The following is an 11,881-nucleotide window of genomic DNA, read 5'->3' on the forward strand; positions in this document are numbered from 1 at the left end:
ATGTCGTCTAAAATATGATAAAAAAGTCATACTATAGCATGTCGTCTAAAATATGATAAAAAAGTCATACTATAGCATGTCGTATAAAATATGATAAAAACGTCATACTATAGCATGTCGACTAAAATATGATTAAAAAAAAGTCATACTATAGCATGTCGTCTAAAATATGATAAAAAAGTCATACTATAGCATGTCGTCTAAAATATGATAAAAAAGTCATACTATAGCATGTCGTCTAAAATATGATAAAAAAGTCATACTATAGCATGTCGTCTAAAATATGATAAAAAAGTCATACTATAGCATGTCGTCTAAAATATGATAAAAAAGTCATACTATAACATGTCGACTAAAATATGATAAAAAAGTCATACTATAGCATGTCGTCTAAAATATGATAAAAAAGTCATACTATAACATGTCGTCTAAAATATGATAAAAAAGTCATACTATAGTATGTCGACTAAAATATGATAAAAAAGTCATACTATAGCATGTCGTATAAAATATGATAAAAACGTCATACTATAACATGTCGACTAAAATATGATTAAAAAAAAGTCATACTATAGCATGTCGTCTAAAATATGATAAAAAAGTCACACCATAGCATGTTGTCTAAAATTTTACATTATTTTGGGCTTCTCTATATAATGCTTTAAAGTTCTTTTGTAATGACTTGAACGTGCACCTTTTAAATAACCTGTGTTGTGATTTGGCGCCATTTAAATCAAATTGAGTTGAATTGAATGTCGGACGTCGTCGAAAAAGTCCCAAAAAATATCAGTGAGCAGTAAACAGACAAAAAACAGCCTCCTTGTTTGACACAGAGAGGTTTCAAAGGCTGTTTAAAGGTTCTTCACGTCAATTAATGCCGACAGAAGGACTGGGAATTAACAGACGTCGTGATGATGTGATGATGTTTTTATTTCAACTCGGTATCTGAGGTACATATTTACTGATTTCACACATATGATACCAGGCTACATGTATGTTCTGCACACGTTAGCACGACACGGAAGAACATTTACATCAACATGACAGTAGACATGCACAAACGAGGCGGTGGGCGGAGTCGGCCCTCTGTTGGCCTGAACACAAAGAACCAACCAATCACGATGGGTGTTGTCACTGACTGACAGGGGGGGGGGAGGGGGGGGCGGGGAGAGGGAGGGAGGAAGAACAGATGAAGGAGAGGAAGTAAAGGAGAAGAGCATGGGGGGCTAAATAGCTAAAATATTAAGACAAATCGTAACACTGAGCACCATAATAAACAATAAATATTTTCAGTATTGACAATATATATCTCATAAATAACATTTTCATCCCTTTTTCTTTTTTTTTTTTCTCTCCAGTAACATATATTCCCTTAAATCTCATGTGACACTTTTCAATCAAAACAGTTAAACTGACCTTACTGCAGTGGACACACACGCACGCACACACACACACACACACACACACACACACACACACACACACACACACACACACACACACACACACACACACACACACACACACACACACACACACACACACACACACACACACACACACACACGCACACACACCATTTCCTTCCCACTCTTTCTTGTGTACATTTCTGTCCAGTGTTACGAGAGCAATACTGTAGGACCGGGGACACGGGGGTCGTCTAGAGGTTATTTAAAGGTGATGCTTAGCTCATTGGGGAGGGGGGGGGGGTTCACATGCAGACTGATATGTACAACTGTAAACTACAGTCCCTCCCTCTCTCCGCCCCTTCTTCTCCACCTTTTATTCCGCCTTCACACACACCTCTCCCCGCCTTCATTTACTCACCGATCTCTTACCCCCCCCCTCTCTCCCTCTCCCCCCGAACTCCCCCCGTCTCCCTCCCCTCCCTGTTAAACGTCTGTCTATTTCAGGTCGCCGGCGTCTCCCTGGATGGTCTTTTTGATGCGCAGCAGCATGGTGGTGAGCCACTGGTCCAGACGGGACACGGAGTCGTAGTCCTTCACGGCCTCCGTGAACGCTTCGCTGTTCTGCTCCTCGTGGGCGTCGAGGAGTTTCTGTGGCCACAAAACTCCAAATTACTTCACCAACTCAGAGGAATCCTGAACGTGTGAGCTTTCATGGTTTTTTTTAGTTTTGTTTTTTTATAAAAGAGCATATTAATGCTTTTAGAAGAAGCAAATGACAAAAGCTCTGGTTTCCCTTCGACTTGGAAGTGTTCAACTTTTTAAAAAAAAACAATTAAAAACTAATAATTCAACTGCAAAAGACGTTGCTTGCTTTTTTTTTTTTTTGAATATGAGAAATTCCCATGACTGTACAAAGTAACTTTCATGCACACTTAAGTTTTTTTTTTAAAGTAAAGCAATATTATAAAAGTTTTTATGAATATTTAGTAAATAATATAAAGACATTTACCTTTAGCAGCTTGAGCTCTCTCGAGTCTGAGAAGGCTGGAAACATCTCCTCGTACTTCTCTATGGCCAACTGGAAAACACGAGTTTTATGATTAGTTATGATCACTTTATTATGAAAAGTACTTTAAACCCACCGTGGTGCAGCATGTGTGTGTGTCTGTTGTGTGTTGTTGTGTGTTACCTTTGCATTCAGCTCATCCACGATGAAGTGACACAGCGAAGCCTTGAAGAAATATTCTTTGGCGTTGTACTTCAGCAGAGGGTTGTCCATGGTGCTCATCGCAACCTGCGATCAAACACATTCCAGATTCTTGTACTTTAAATATTTCAATTTCAGGCCGCTTTATACTTTTATTTAATCAAATGTTGTCATTTTGACTTCGCTTCACTTATTCGACAACTTCAATCGCTTTAGAAATTACGATTCTGGCAGGTAAAGATGTGAAGTGCTTAAAAAGACGAATACATGCAACAACACAGCTGAAATTAACAGTCAATGAATTCGATTTTTTTTTCGACTGAAAAAAATGAAGTTGCAGCTATTCTAATATTGCTTTCAATCATTTTGTATGTAACATCTACTATTTTGAGGTTTCACCTTCTTAAATGTGAAGATTTGATGATTTCCTTGAAATGATTTAAATTTGTATTCACATTTACACTTTATATTTAGAGGTTTGAACAGATGAAACGAAGCCTCTGATAATTATAACAGGCTCTTCGTACATTTTACAAATCAATCAATTAGCAGCCGACTAAACCATAACAAGAATCATTATTAGCTGCTGCACTCAAAAAAAAGGGAAATAATAACCTAACAGCATTATAGTCAAAGGGGATATTGTTAGCATGAAGTACTTCAACTTTTCATATCTTAGGTACATTTTATTTATTATACTTGCATACTTTTACTTAAGTAAGATCTTTAAAGACTTTTACGTCTTCATGAGGTATTCTTACTGTGATATTTGTAGTATAAGTATCTGAATACTTTTTAAATATCAGGAAAATGTCTTCAATGAACTTACTTTGATTGTTGGTTTTTTTAATTATTATTAAATTTTAGATTTCATATTGCTCTCACGTCATTTTATCAATTTATGTTGATTTCCCGATTTACGCTTATAATATTCACCAAATGGACGCTGAATTTAGTTTTTTTTGGCATCAGCCGTTACCTGTTCGTAGATTTCGATGGCCTTCTGGTACTGCTCCAGCTGAGCGCTGTAGTGGCCGACCTTCAGGAGACATTTGTTGGCTGAGCTGAAACACAAACAAAAGAAACCCGTGATCTCGTATGCAAACTGTTTCCACCATTAACCTCCCGACCTCCGATGAATAATGATGAATTACGCTGCTGGAAAGCCCATCAGGCTGTAATAACTCTACGGGGGGTGTGAGTCAGCATCGGTCACCGAACACTTTATTACACCGTTACAGACCTTTAATATGAAACAATGAGGACACGGTCAACATCAAATTATATTACATGTGTACGTACGGTGTTATTTTCACATATAGGCCGAAAAGGAATGATTATATTTCAATTGTAGAGCAGCTTTTAGTTGTTCTTCCCAGCTCTGTAAAACATTTTAAGTCTTTAAAACGTCAAGGACACACAATTTCCCAGAATCCACTGAAACATCTTCAGACAGCACACGACCCCAAATTTTTTTTAATTTAAAAAAAACAAAAAACGTTTGAGGAGCCGGAAACATCAAACGATGAGTAGATTATAAAAAAAAAGTTGTACAGCTGATTAATTGAGCAACACGTTGCAGTTCTTCGTTAATCAAACAATTCAAATTCAAAATTAGTGTCAAACTCTGGAGATCGTCAACAGAGACCCTCAAAAAGCTTCAGGAAGCTTCCGGCAATGAATCGAAATATGTGACATCGATGTTTCCAAGCGTCAGAACATGACTGTCCAAAACTGAAAAAGGTGGATCAAGTCAGACGTTGAAAGTTGGCTGTGCACCCATGAATTTGTCCCCCGAAGGGTCCGACCGCCGACACGACTGCAGAATTTGCAGACGATTCGCGTCTCTGATTTTTTTTTTTTTTTGGGGGGGGGAGGATCCGGCGTCGTATTCCTGCCAATTCAAACAGCACATTTACCTGTTGGATTCTTCTCCCTTGTAGTAGTCGGCTGCCTGCTCGTAGTGGGCGATGGCCTGAAAGACAAACACACACACACACACACACACACACACACACACACACACACACACACACACACACACACACACACACACACACACACACACACGTTCAAGAGGCGTTTAAAAGAAAAATCGGACTAAACGAAAGACGCAGTGATCGTGTTGCTCGTCACTTCACCTTCTCGATGTCCACCAGCTCAGACTCATAAACCTCTGCTATGGTGATGTGATGTTTGGCTGCGATGGTAAACCGACCCTGTTATCGACACACACACACACACACATGAAGACACATTATATATAAGACTGAGAGACAGTTGGTGGGGGTGGGGGGCGGAAGAGGGGGCGGGGCTTACCATGTCGGTGTAGATGTCAATGGCCTGATTTAGACAGTTGATGGCCTCTGCAAGGAGACAGATAAGAAGGAGACCGGTGAGGAAGACGAGGCTGCCGAAGGCTCCCGACTAAGTCGCTCTTTAATTTCCGCGTCGTCCCTCTGTGACTGCTAACCCCGCTAACCTGCAGTATTTTTAATTAAGGAAGGAGGAAGTGCTGCTGCAACACAACCTAGACATCCATTTTTCCTCGAGCACCCCCAGGGTGGGTTGGGGGGCGCGGGGGGGGGGGGGGCGTTTTAATCTTCCAACAATCCCTCCTCTGGGTCCCGGACCTGTCTGTGAAACCGTGTCCTCGGCTTTTACACTCACAACAACAGAGCCAGTATATTCATTTATTACATCATGATGTTCGTTATGTTGAACTTCACTTTTAACTGAGAATTTGACGTCTTCTAGAAAAAGAAATGAACTCAACTTTACTCGAGATGTAGTGAGACTTACATCACATTTTTATCTTATATTTCCATATTTTTTTTAACGTGCTTTCTTGCGTTTAATTTTGATCTGTTCTTATGCGTTTCCAATTTTTATTTAAAAATTACGTTTGAATAAGTTTTGATGTTCCTTTATGTGTGTTTTTATGTGAAGCTCTGGAGGGAGGTGAATATCTGATCCTCGACTTTGTTGTGTTCACTTTGACTTGAAGTGCTGTTTCTGTTGCTTGTTAACATCCAGCTGATGTTTAAAATACAGAAACCCTTGATAATGATCAAGAGGAGGCAAACGGCCAGACTCCTTCAGCAACAACAACAACAACAACTCGCTATGATTTTATCTCCCAGCTGAGATAAATGTTGGTCTTATCTCCCGGTTGTCAACGGCGACCGGCGAAGACTGGATCCCCCTCCGCCCATCTCCGTCTGCCGTGACCCTCGTCGGCCCGATTATCTGAGCATCCTCCCGTTCGTGCGCTTCTGGCCGACCTTTTGTGTTTCTTCTTGCGTAACGATGAGGATGTTTTTATGTTAAATGTCAGCATTTTAATCTGAAAGGAATAATATGACAAAGATCCTCGACGAGGAGACATCTTGTTGGAAGATGAAGCTTAAATGTAAGTTTGTAGACACCGGTGACAAAAAGGAGCTGCAGTGTATTTGATGCTGGATGTTGTGTGTGCGTGTGTGTGTGTGTGTGTGTGTGTGTGTGTGTGTGTGTGTGTGTGTGTGTGTGTGTGTGTGTGTGTGTGTGTGTGTGTGTGTGTGTGAGGCGCTCTCACCCTGTGGGTCGGCCTTCTTGTAGGCGTTGCCGGCGTCGACGAAGCTGGTGGCCGAGTCCAGTTTGTTCTGGAGCTGCATGTGGAGCCGAGCGGCCTGGCAGAAAGCGTTCCCCGCAGCTAGACACACACACACACACACACACACACACACACACACACACACACACACACACACACACACACACACACACACACACACACACACACACACACACACACACACACGGTTCAGTTGGTGGACTCACAACCATCCAAACACACATCTGAGCAGCTCGATTCTGCCCAGCAGGAGCTATTATTGGCACATCTGACCGACCTGCAGCACACGGCTGCGTTTCTGCAGACGTGAATCTCGTGTTCTTCCTGCTGCGTACGTGGCGACACGACGCTCTGCAGCACGTTTCATCTCTCAGACAAACGTGTGTGTGTGTGTGTGTGCGTGTGTGTGTGTGTGTGTGTGTGTGTGTGTGTGTGTGTGTGTGTGTGTGTGGGAGTTTGTTTGTTTGTGCAAAGCGTGTATCGTCTGTTTAATATGCAGTATGAACGTAATGTACATACGCGTGTGTGTGTGTGTGTGTGCGTGCGTGTGCGTGTGTGTGTGTGTGTGCGTGTGTGCGTGTGTGTGCGTGTGTGTGTGTGTGTGCGCGTGTGTGTGTGTCACCCACCACTCCAGTTCTTTGCCATCTTAAACATGTTGGCTGCTCTGGCGTACATTTCGCAGGCGTCCTCCACCTTATGGTTCCCCCTGTACACACACACACACACACACACACACACACACACACACACACACACACACACACACACACACACGCACACACGCACGCACACACACGCACACCAAAAATAATTATTTCCTTTTCTTTTTTTGTTCAGTTCCATTAACCTCATGAAACTGTGACACATTTTTTTTAAAATAGAAAATACTTCCTAATGTTTTTGCTCATATTCTGTAAAACTGCAAAAATTCATTTCCGTCTAGTTTGAACAGGTATTTAAAAACCAGCCGGCAGGTTTTCCAGCTGAAGGACATCACGAGGATACGAACGCCCTGCAGCCGAAACTACGAGGTACAACAATCCTGAAGTTTTACTGATCGAACTGAACATGTAACGTGTGATCATTCGGTGTATTTATGGCTCTGCGACATTATTTCCTTTTATGTCATTATCTGGAGATGGTGAATGAAACCCGGCGGTGAAGAACTTTTGACTCCTCCTTTCTGCCAGTGACAACGATTACAAAAAGTCTGAGGACGCGTTCTCACGTCGCGTGTTTCACCGTCGCCGGCTGCAAAACTAAAGTTAAAATATGGATATTTGAAAAGTGAAAAGACGTCACAACGTGGACGTAATGACGATTTTACTGTCAGGATTTGATCCATTTTAAGATTTGAATTAATTTTAAGGAATTCTTTGTCTCAAGAAAAGCAGATTTTTCTTCAGTGAACAGGTTCATTTACTTCTCTGTCACCACAAAAACAGCAAGTTGATTCCTCTTCTCACTTCTGATGTTCGTCAGAGATCAGGACGACAACGCCTGCACGCAACGATGGCGTCTTGACAACAACAACAACAACTTGGCAGCAACTGATTTAACCTGAAAATGTCAGATCAAAGACGTTCTACTAATGATCAACGCATCAGAAACATTCAGGTCGGTCCTTTAAGAAGAAGAAGACTCACCGAACTACAACTCCACAGTTGCCTCGTAGTTTTGGTGTCGAAATTGACATCTTCAATGTCTAGCAGCTGAAATAAACCTTCATTGGGTTTGGGTGGCCATATATATATATTTTTTTATTAGAGTGCACTCGACATCCTGCTAAATTAGCGTTGTGAACCGCGATAAATGAACCACGAAAAAAAAAAAAACGAGCTTTGTTTTCTCAAGAGACGATTAACTCGGGGTCTCCGGAGGACGCTGGTGAACTATTTGCAGCCTGAACTAGATCACAGTGTGTTTGCATCACTCTCGGTGGGACAGAGCAGCAGGTCTCATGTAACGTGAAGGAAAAGAGACGCACGGAGGAAAACTGAATGAATCTGATTAAAAATGCAGAACAGAGTCGTGTATTCTTATTTTTATTGGTTACAAGAGAATTGTATTTGTTACGTCATTGAGCCAATGAAGTGGACTTTTCTACATGGAGGGAATGGGAGGAAGATGATTTCCACCATTTTGTCATTCACAATAATTGAAATTGAAATTAATTTGGGGCAGCAGAGTGCAGTAGAGACTCTTTCTCTTTCAGGGATCGACCTGCTGTCATCAAAATCGTTGCTCGGCAACGACGTTACATCCTGTTTGGACATAAACTGAAGGAGTGACTGTGCAGACCGCCCGAGGCTTTTAAACCAGAGCAAACAGACCCAGTTTGAACCCAACAAAGACTGAAACATTGTCTGTTTGACAAGTAAAGTCTTATTGCGGATCTTTTTTTTGTTTGTTTGTTTCCTCCTCAGTATTTCTACAAGAGTGCAGAAGGACATCTTTTATGAAAAAGAGTCAAAGAAGTTGCCTCGTGTTTCCACGTCGTGAGAGATAACAGCCATTTGGAAACGCGGTCGAAGAAACCATCTGGATCTGCAGCGGTGAGAGATGTGAAATGAAATGTAGCTTTTACATCATTCATCGTGATATAATTATGACTGAAATTGACTGGAAGGTGTCATCACACGTCTACGACCTGCCAACAAGTAACCGACGCTGAGCCTCGCCTCGTCAATCCAACATGCGCAGAAACGCAGATGTGACCCGCTTCAGCTCTCGTCTGATCACAGAAGATATGATGAAGTTATTGAAGCAGCACGCTGATTTTATAAGCCTGAGAGAGGTGCTGAAGCTGAAAGGTGATTTCAGATTAGATTTAAACTAAAGAATTTATGGGTTTAAAAATGAGAAGAACTCTAAAACTGTGTGATGATTTTTTTTTCCTTCTTTTTTCTGGTGAGAATAACGTTTCTACTGTTGTATCTTTACGGGTCGATTGACCAAAATATGAATCAAGAATAACAGGCAGGCAATTTTTCTTCAAGCTTACCAAACACAACATTAATGTAGTTTAATCAGTGCAGGTGGAGGATTTATGAATCCATAAAAGGGTTTCACAAAGAGCTGAGTCGATCAATATCCTTAATCAGTCAGGCAATACATTAGTCCATCCATCCATCCATCCATCCATCCATCCATCCATCCATCTATCTATCTATCTATCTATCTATCTATCTATCTATCTATCTATCTATCTATCTATCTATCTATCTATCTATCTATCTATCTATCTATCTATCTATCTATCTATCTATCTATCTATCTATCTATCTATCTATCTATCTATCTATCTATCTATCTATCTATCTATCTATCTATCTATCTCTATCTATCTCTATCTATCTATCTATCTATCAATGTCTATCTATCTATCTATCTATCTATCTATCTATGTCTATCTATCTCTATCTATATCTATCTATCTATCTATCTATCTATCTATCTATCTATCTATCTATCTATCTATCTATCTATCTATCTATCTATCTATCTATCTATCTATCTATCTATCTATCTATCTATCTATCTATCTATCTATCTATCTATCTATCTATCTATCTATCTATCTATCTATCTATCTATCCATCTATCATTTTAAAATTCATAGTTTCCTTGTAAACATCCGCCCTTCCCACACATGAAGCATGAAGGCCCATCTCCCATCTCCCACACGGGGACAAAAATAAATAATAAATCCTCCCCCCGCATCACCACCGATGGTTTCCCCGCACACCGTCCTGACTGCGACGCTCTCCCCCCGCCTCCCCCCGCCTCCCTCGGCCTCGCGCTCCATCCGAGTCCCGCTCTCATCCCGCAAGAGGAGCACGAGACGCCGCATTTACATTTGACTTTATAATTTATTGCGTGTCAGGCCGCGACACGAAGGCCACACAATGTGCGATGACAGCTCGTCTTTTTTTTTTTTTTTTTTTTTTGGGGGGGGGGGGGGGCACACAGCTGGCGAAACAAGGCGCAGTGATGATGATGATGAAGATGAAGATGATAATAATTCTTAAAATAGATGTTTCCAAACGACGTGACACGATGTCACGCTGAAAGCAGAGCAGCTCATAAAGGGATCTATAGAATAATCCGCGCGGCGATTAGGACGATTAATTACAAAACTGGCCCGCGTGAGGACGCGATCACGGCTCGTGCGAAGCTTATTCATACTGCAGCATTGCACGCGCTATCGGTGGATCAAAAGGAATAAATAAAGACATTTCTTTCCCGGTAAATAAATAAACGCACTTAACAGGCTCCGGTGGGCCCTGCCGTGCAGGGATACCCCCCCCCCCTCCCACTACTCCCCCCCATATATATATAATATATATATATATAAAGAACATGACTGGTAAACAGAGAGGAGAACGAGAACATCCTTTACCCGAACATCCCTCCGAGGAAGGATCCGGACGCCTTGACCTTCTTGTCGGCTTCAGCCATCAGCTGCATGGCCTCCTTCTCTTTGCCGGTGTTGTCCATGGCGGGCCGGGGTCTGCCGCTGGCGGAGGGAGGACGCAGGAGAACGGGCCGATGTTCCGCAGTGGACGGAGGACGGAGCGAGCGAGGAGGAGAGCAGAGGAGAGAGGAGGAGGAGGAGGAGGGGAAACGTCTCTGCTGGTGCTGATGCGAGAGGCTGCAGCTCTTCTTCGACGGCGAGAGAGGAGGGTCAGTTCGGGCTCGACGGCGCCACCTGCTGGACAGAACAGGAAAGGCTGGAGCAAAGAAAAATACAACTTTTGATTTTTAAAGGGTCGATTATTCAACGACTTACCTCCACTTTTATAAATCCATGCAGGTAGTACTCAACAATGTTCTCTTTTCTCTGGAGAAATCCACACATCTCGCTGTCTATAGTGTTTCATCGGGACGATTTCTTTCGGTATTTCTTCAGACCAAACGATTACAAAATCAAGATGCAAACTAATACAATTTTTTTTTTAAATTATATTTTTGATCGAATTTGTATCTTCACTTTGTGTTCTTTTATTATTCTGATGCCACCGATTGCTCAAATCTTAACCGGAACACTTCTGTTCAGATCTGCAATATTAGTTTTCGACCACAAGAGTGCAGCAGGCTCAAGCTGAAAAAACTACATCTTGAATTGGACCTTTTTAAAGAAGTTAAATGTTCACAAACAGCTGCAAATCTACGTATCCAGCACACATGGCGCATTAGCATTCATTTAGGGTCATAGTAATATGAATGTAAATCAAATATTTAGTGTTGTTTAAGCTCTGGTTAGGTCTCCAGCTGCTGGATGTTTGATGTAACTTTGTCTGCTGTTTGCAAGTGGCTTTTTTCTTCTTAATGTTCTCTGTTGCTGCTGCAGGAAAAACAAAAACAAAACAATGAGCTAAAAGAGACTAAAACTCTCCGGGGAACTGCAGTGACGATTCTCAGTAGGTTCATCACGAAAAATTATATCTCAAATTACATGTAGCTGTTTGATCCACTGTTAATAAATACAACAAATATTGATGAGTGCAGCTGAAATTTCTTTAAAAAAAACAAAGGACTTGCAGATTTGATGAAAAATAGAAGAAATAAAAACAATTTAGTGGAACATATTAGATGTTTGGTACTTTTGGCATCTTGAAACAATATATTTATGATTCACTGAAGATT

General features: G+C 41.3%; 1 protein-coding gene across 1 annotated transcript; it reads right to left on the reverse strand.

The window, feature by feature from the left end:
- Positions 1-909: 909 nt before the first annotated feature.
- Positions 910-10,886, reverse strand: napba (N-ethylmaleimide-sensitive factor attachment protein, beta a). Its single transcript, XM_069712870.1, has 10 exons — positions 10,635-10,886; positions 6,859-6,938; positions 6,194-6,310; positions 4,936-4,982; positions 4,758-4,835; positions 4,536-4,591; positions 3,596-3,680; positions 2,599-2,703; positions 2,419-2,487; positions 910-2,057 (listed from the first exon to the last, which is right to left on the reverse strand). The coding sequence occupies exons 1-10, from the start codon at positions 10,730-10,732 to the stop codon at positions 1,905-1,907; spliced, it is 888 nt and encodes a 295-aa protein (XP_069568971.1). The 5' UTR covers positions 10,733-10,886; the 3' UTR covers positions 910-1,904.
- Positions 10,887-11,881: the final 995 nt, after the last annotated feature.

Source organism: Brachyistius frenatus, unplaced genomic scaffold (genome assembly GCF_029030835.1).
Source record: "Brachyistius frenatus isolate BFR_SWC_R1_liver_20210118 unplaced genomic scaffold, ASM2903083v1 Contig_113, whole genome shotgun sequence".
Taxonomy (NCBI): domain Eukaryota; kingdom Metazoa; phylum Chordata; class Actinopteri; family Embiotocidae; genus Brachyistius; species Brachyistius frenatus.

Bases quoted from the DNA above. Each gene is read 5' to 3' on its own strand.
- napba (XM_069712870.1), bottom strand. From the start codon at position 10,732: ATGGACAACACCGGCAAAGAGAAGGAGGCCATGCAGCTGATGGCTGAA. The intron at 4,983-6,193 runs GTGAGAGCGCCT...GTCTCCTTGCAG, and splicing joins CAAGAAGGCCGACCCACAGG to AGGCCATCAACTGTCTAAAT. The intron at 2,058-2,418 runs GTAAATGTCTTT...TTGTGGCCACAG, and splicing joins GAGAGCTCAAGCTGCTAAAG to AAACTCCTCGACGCCCACGA.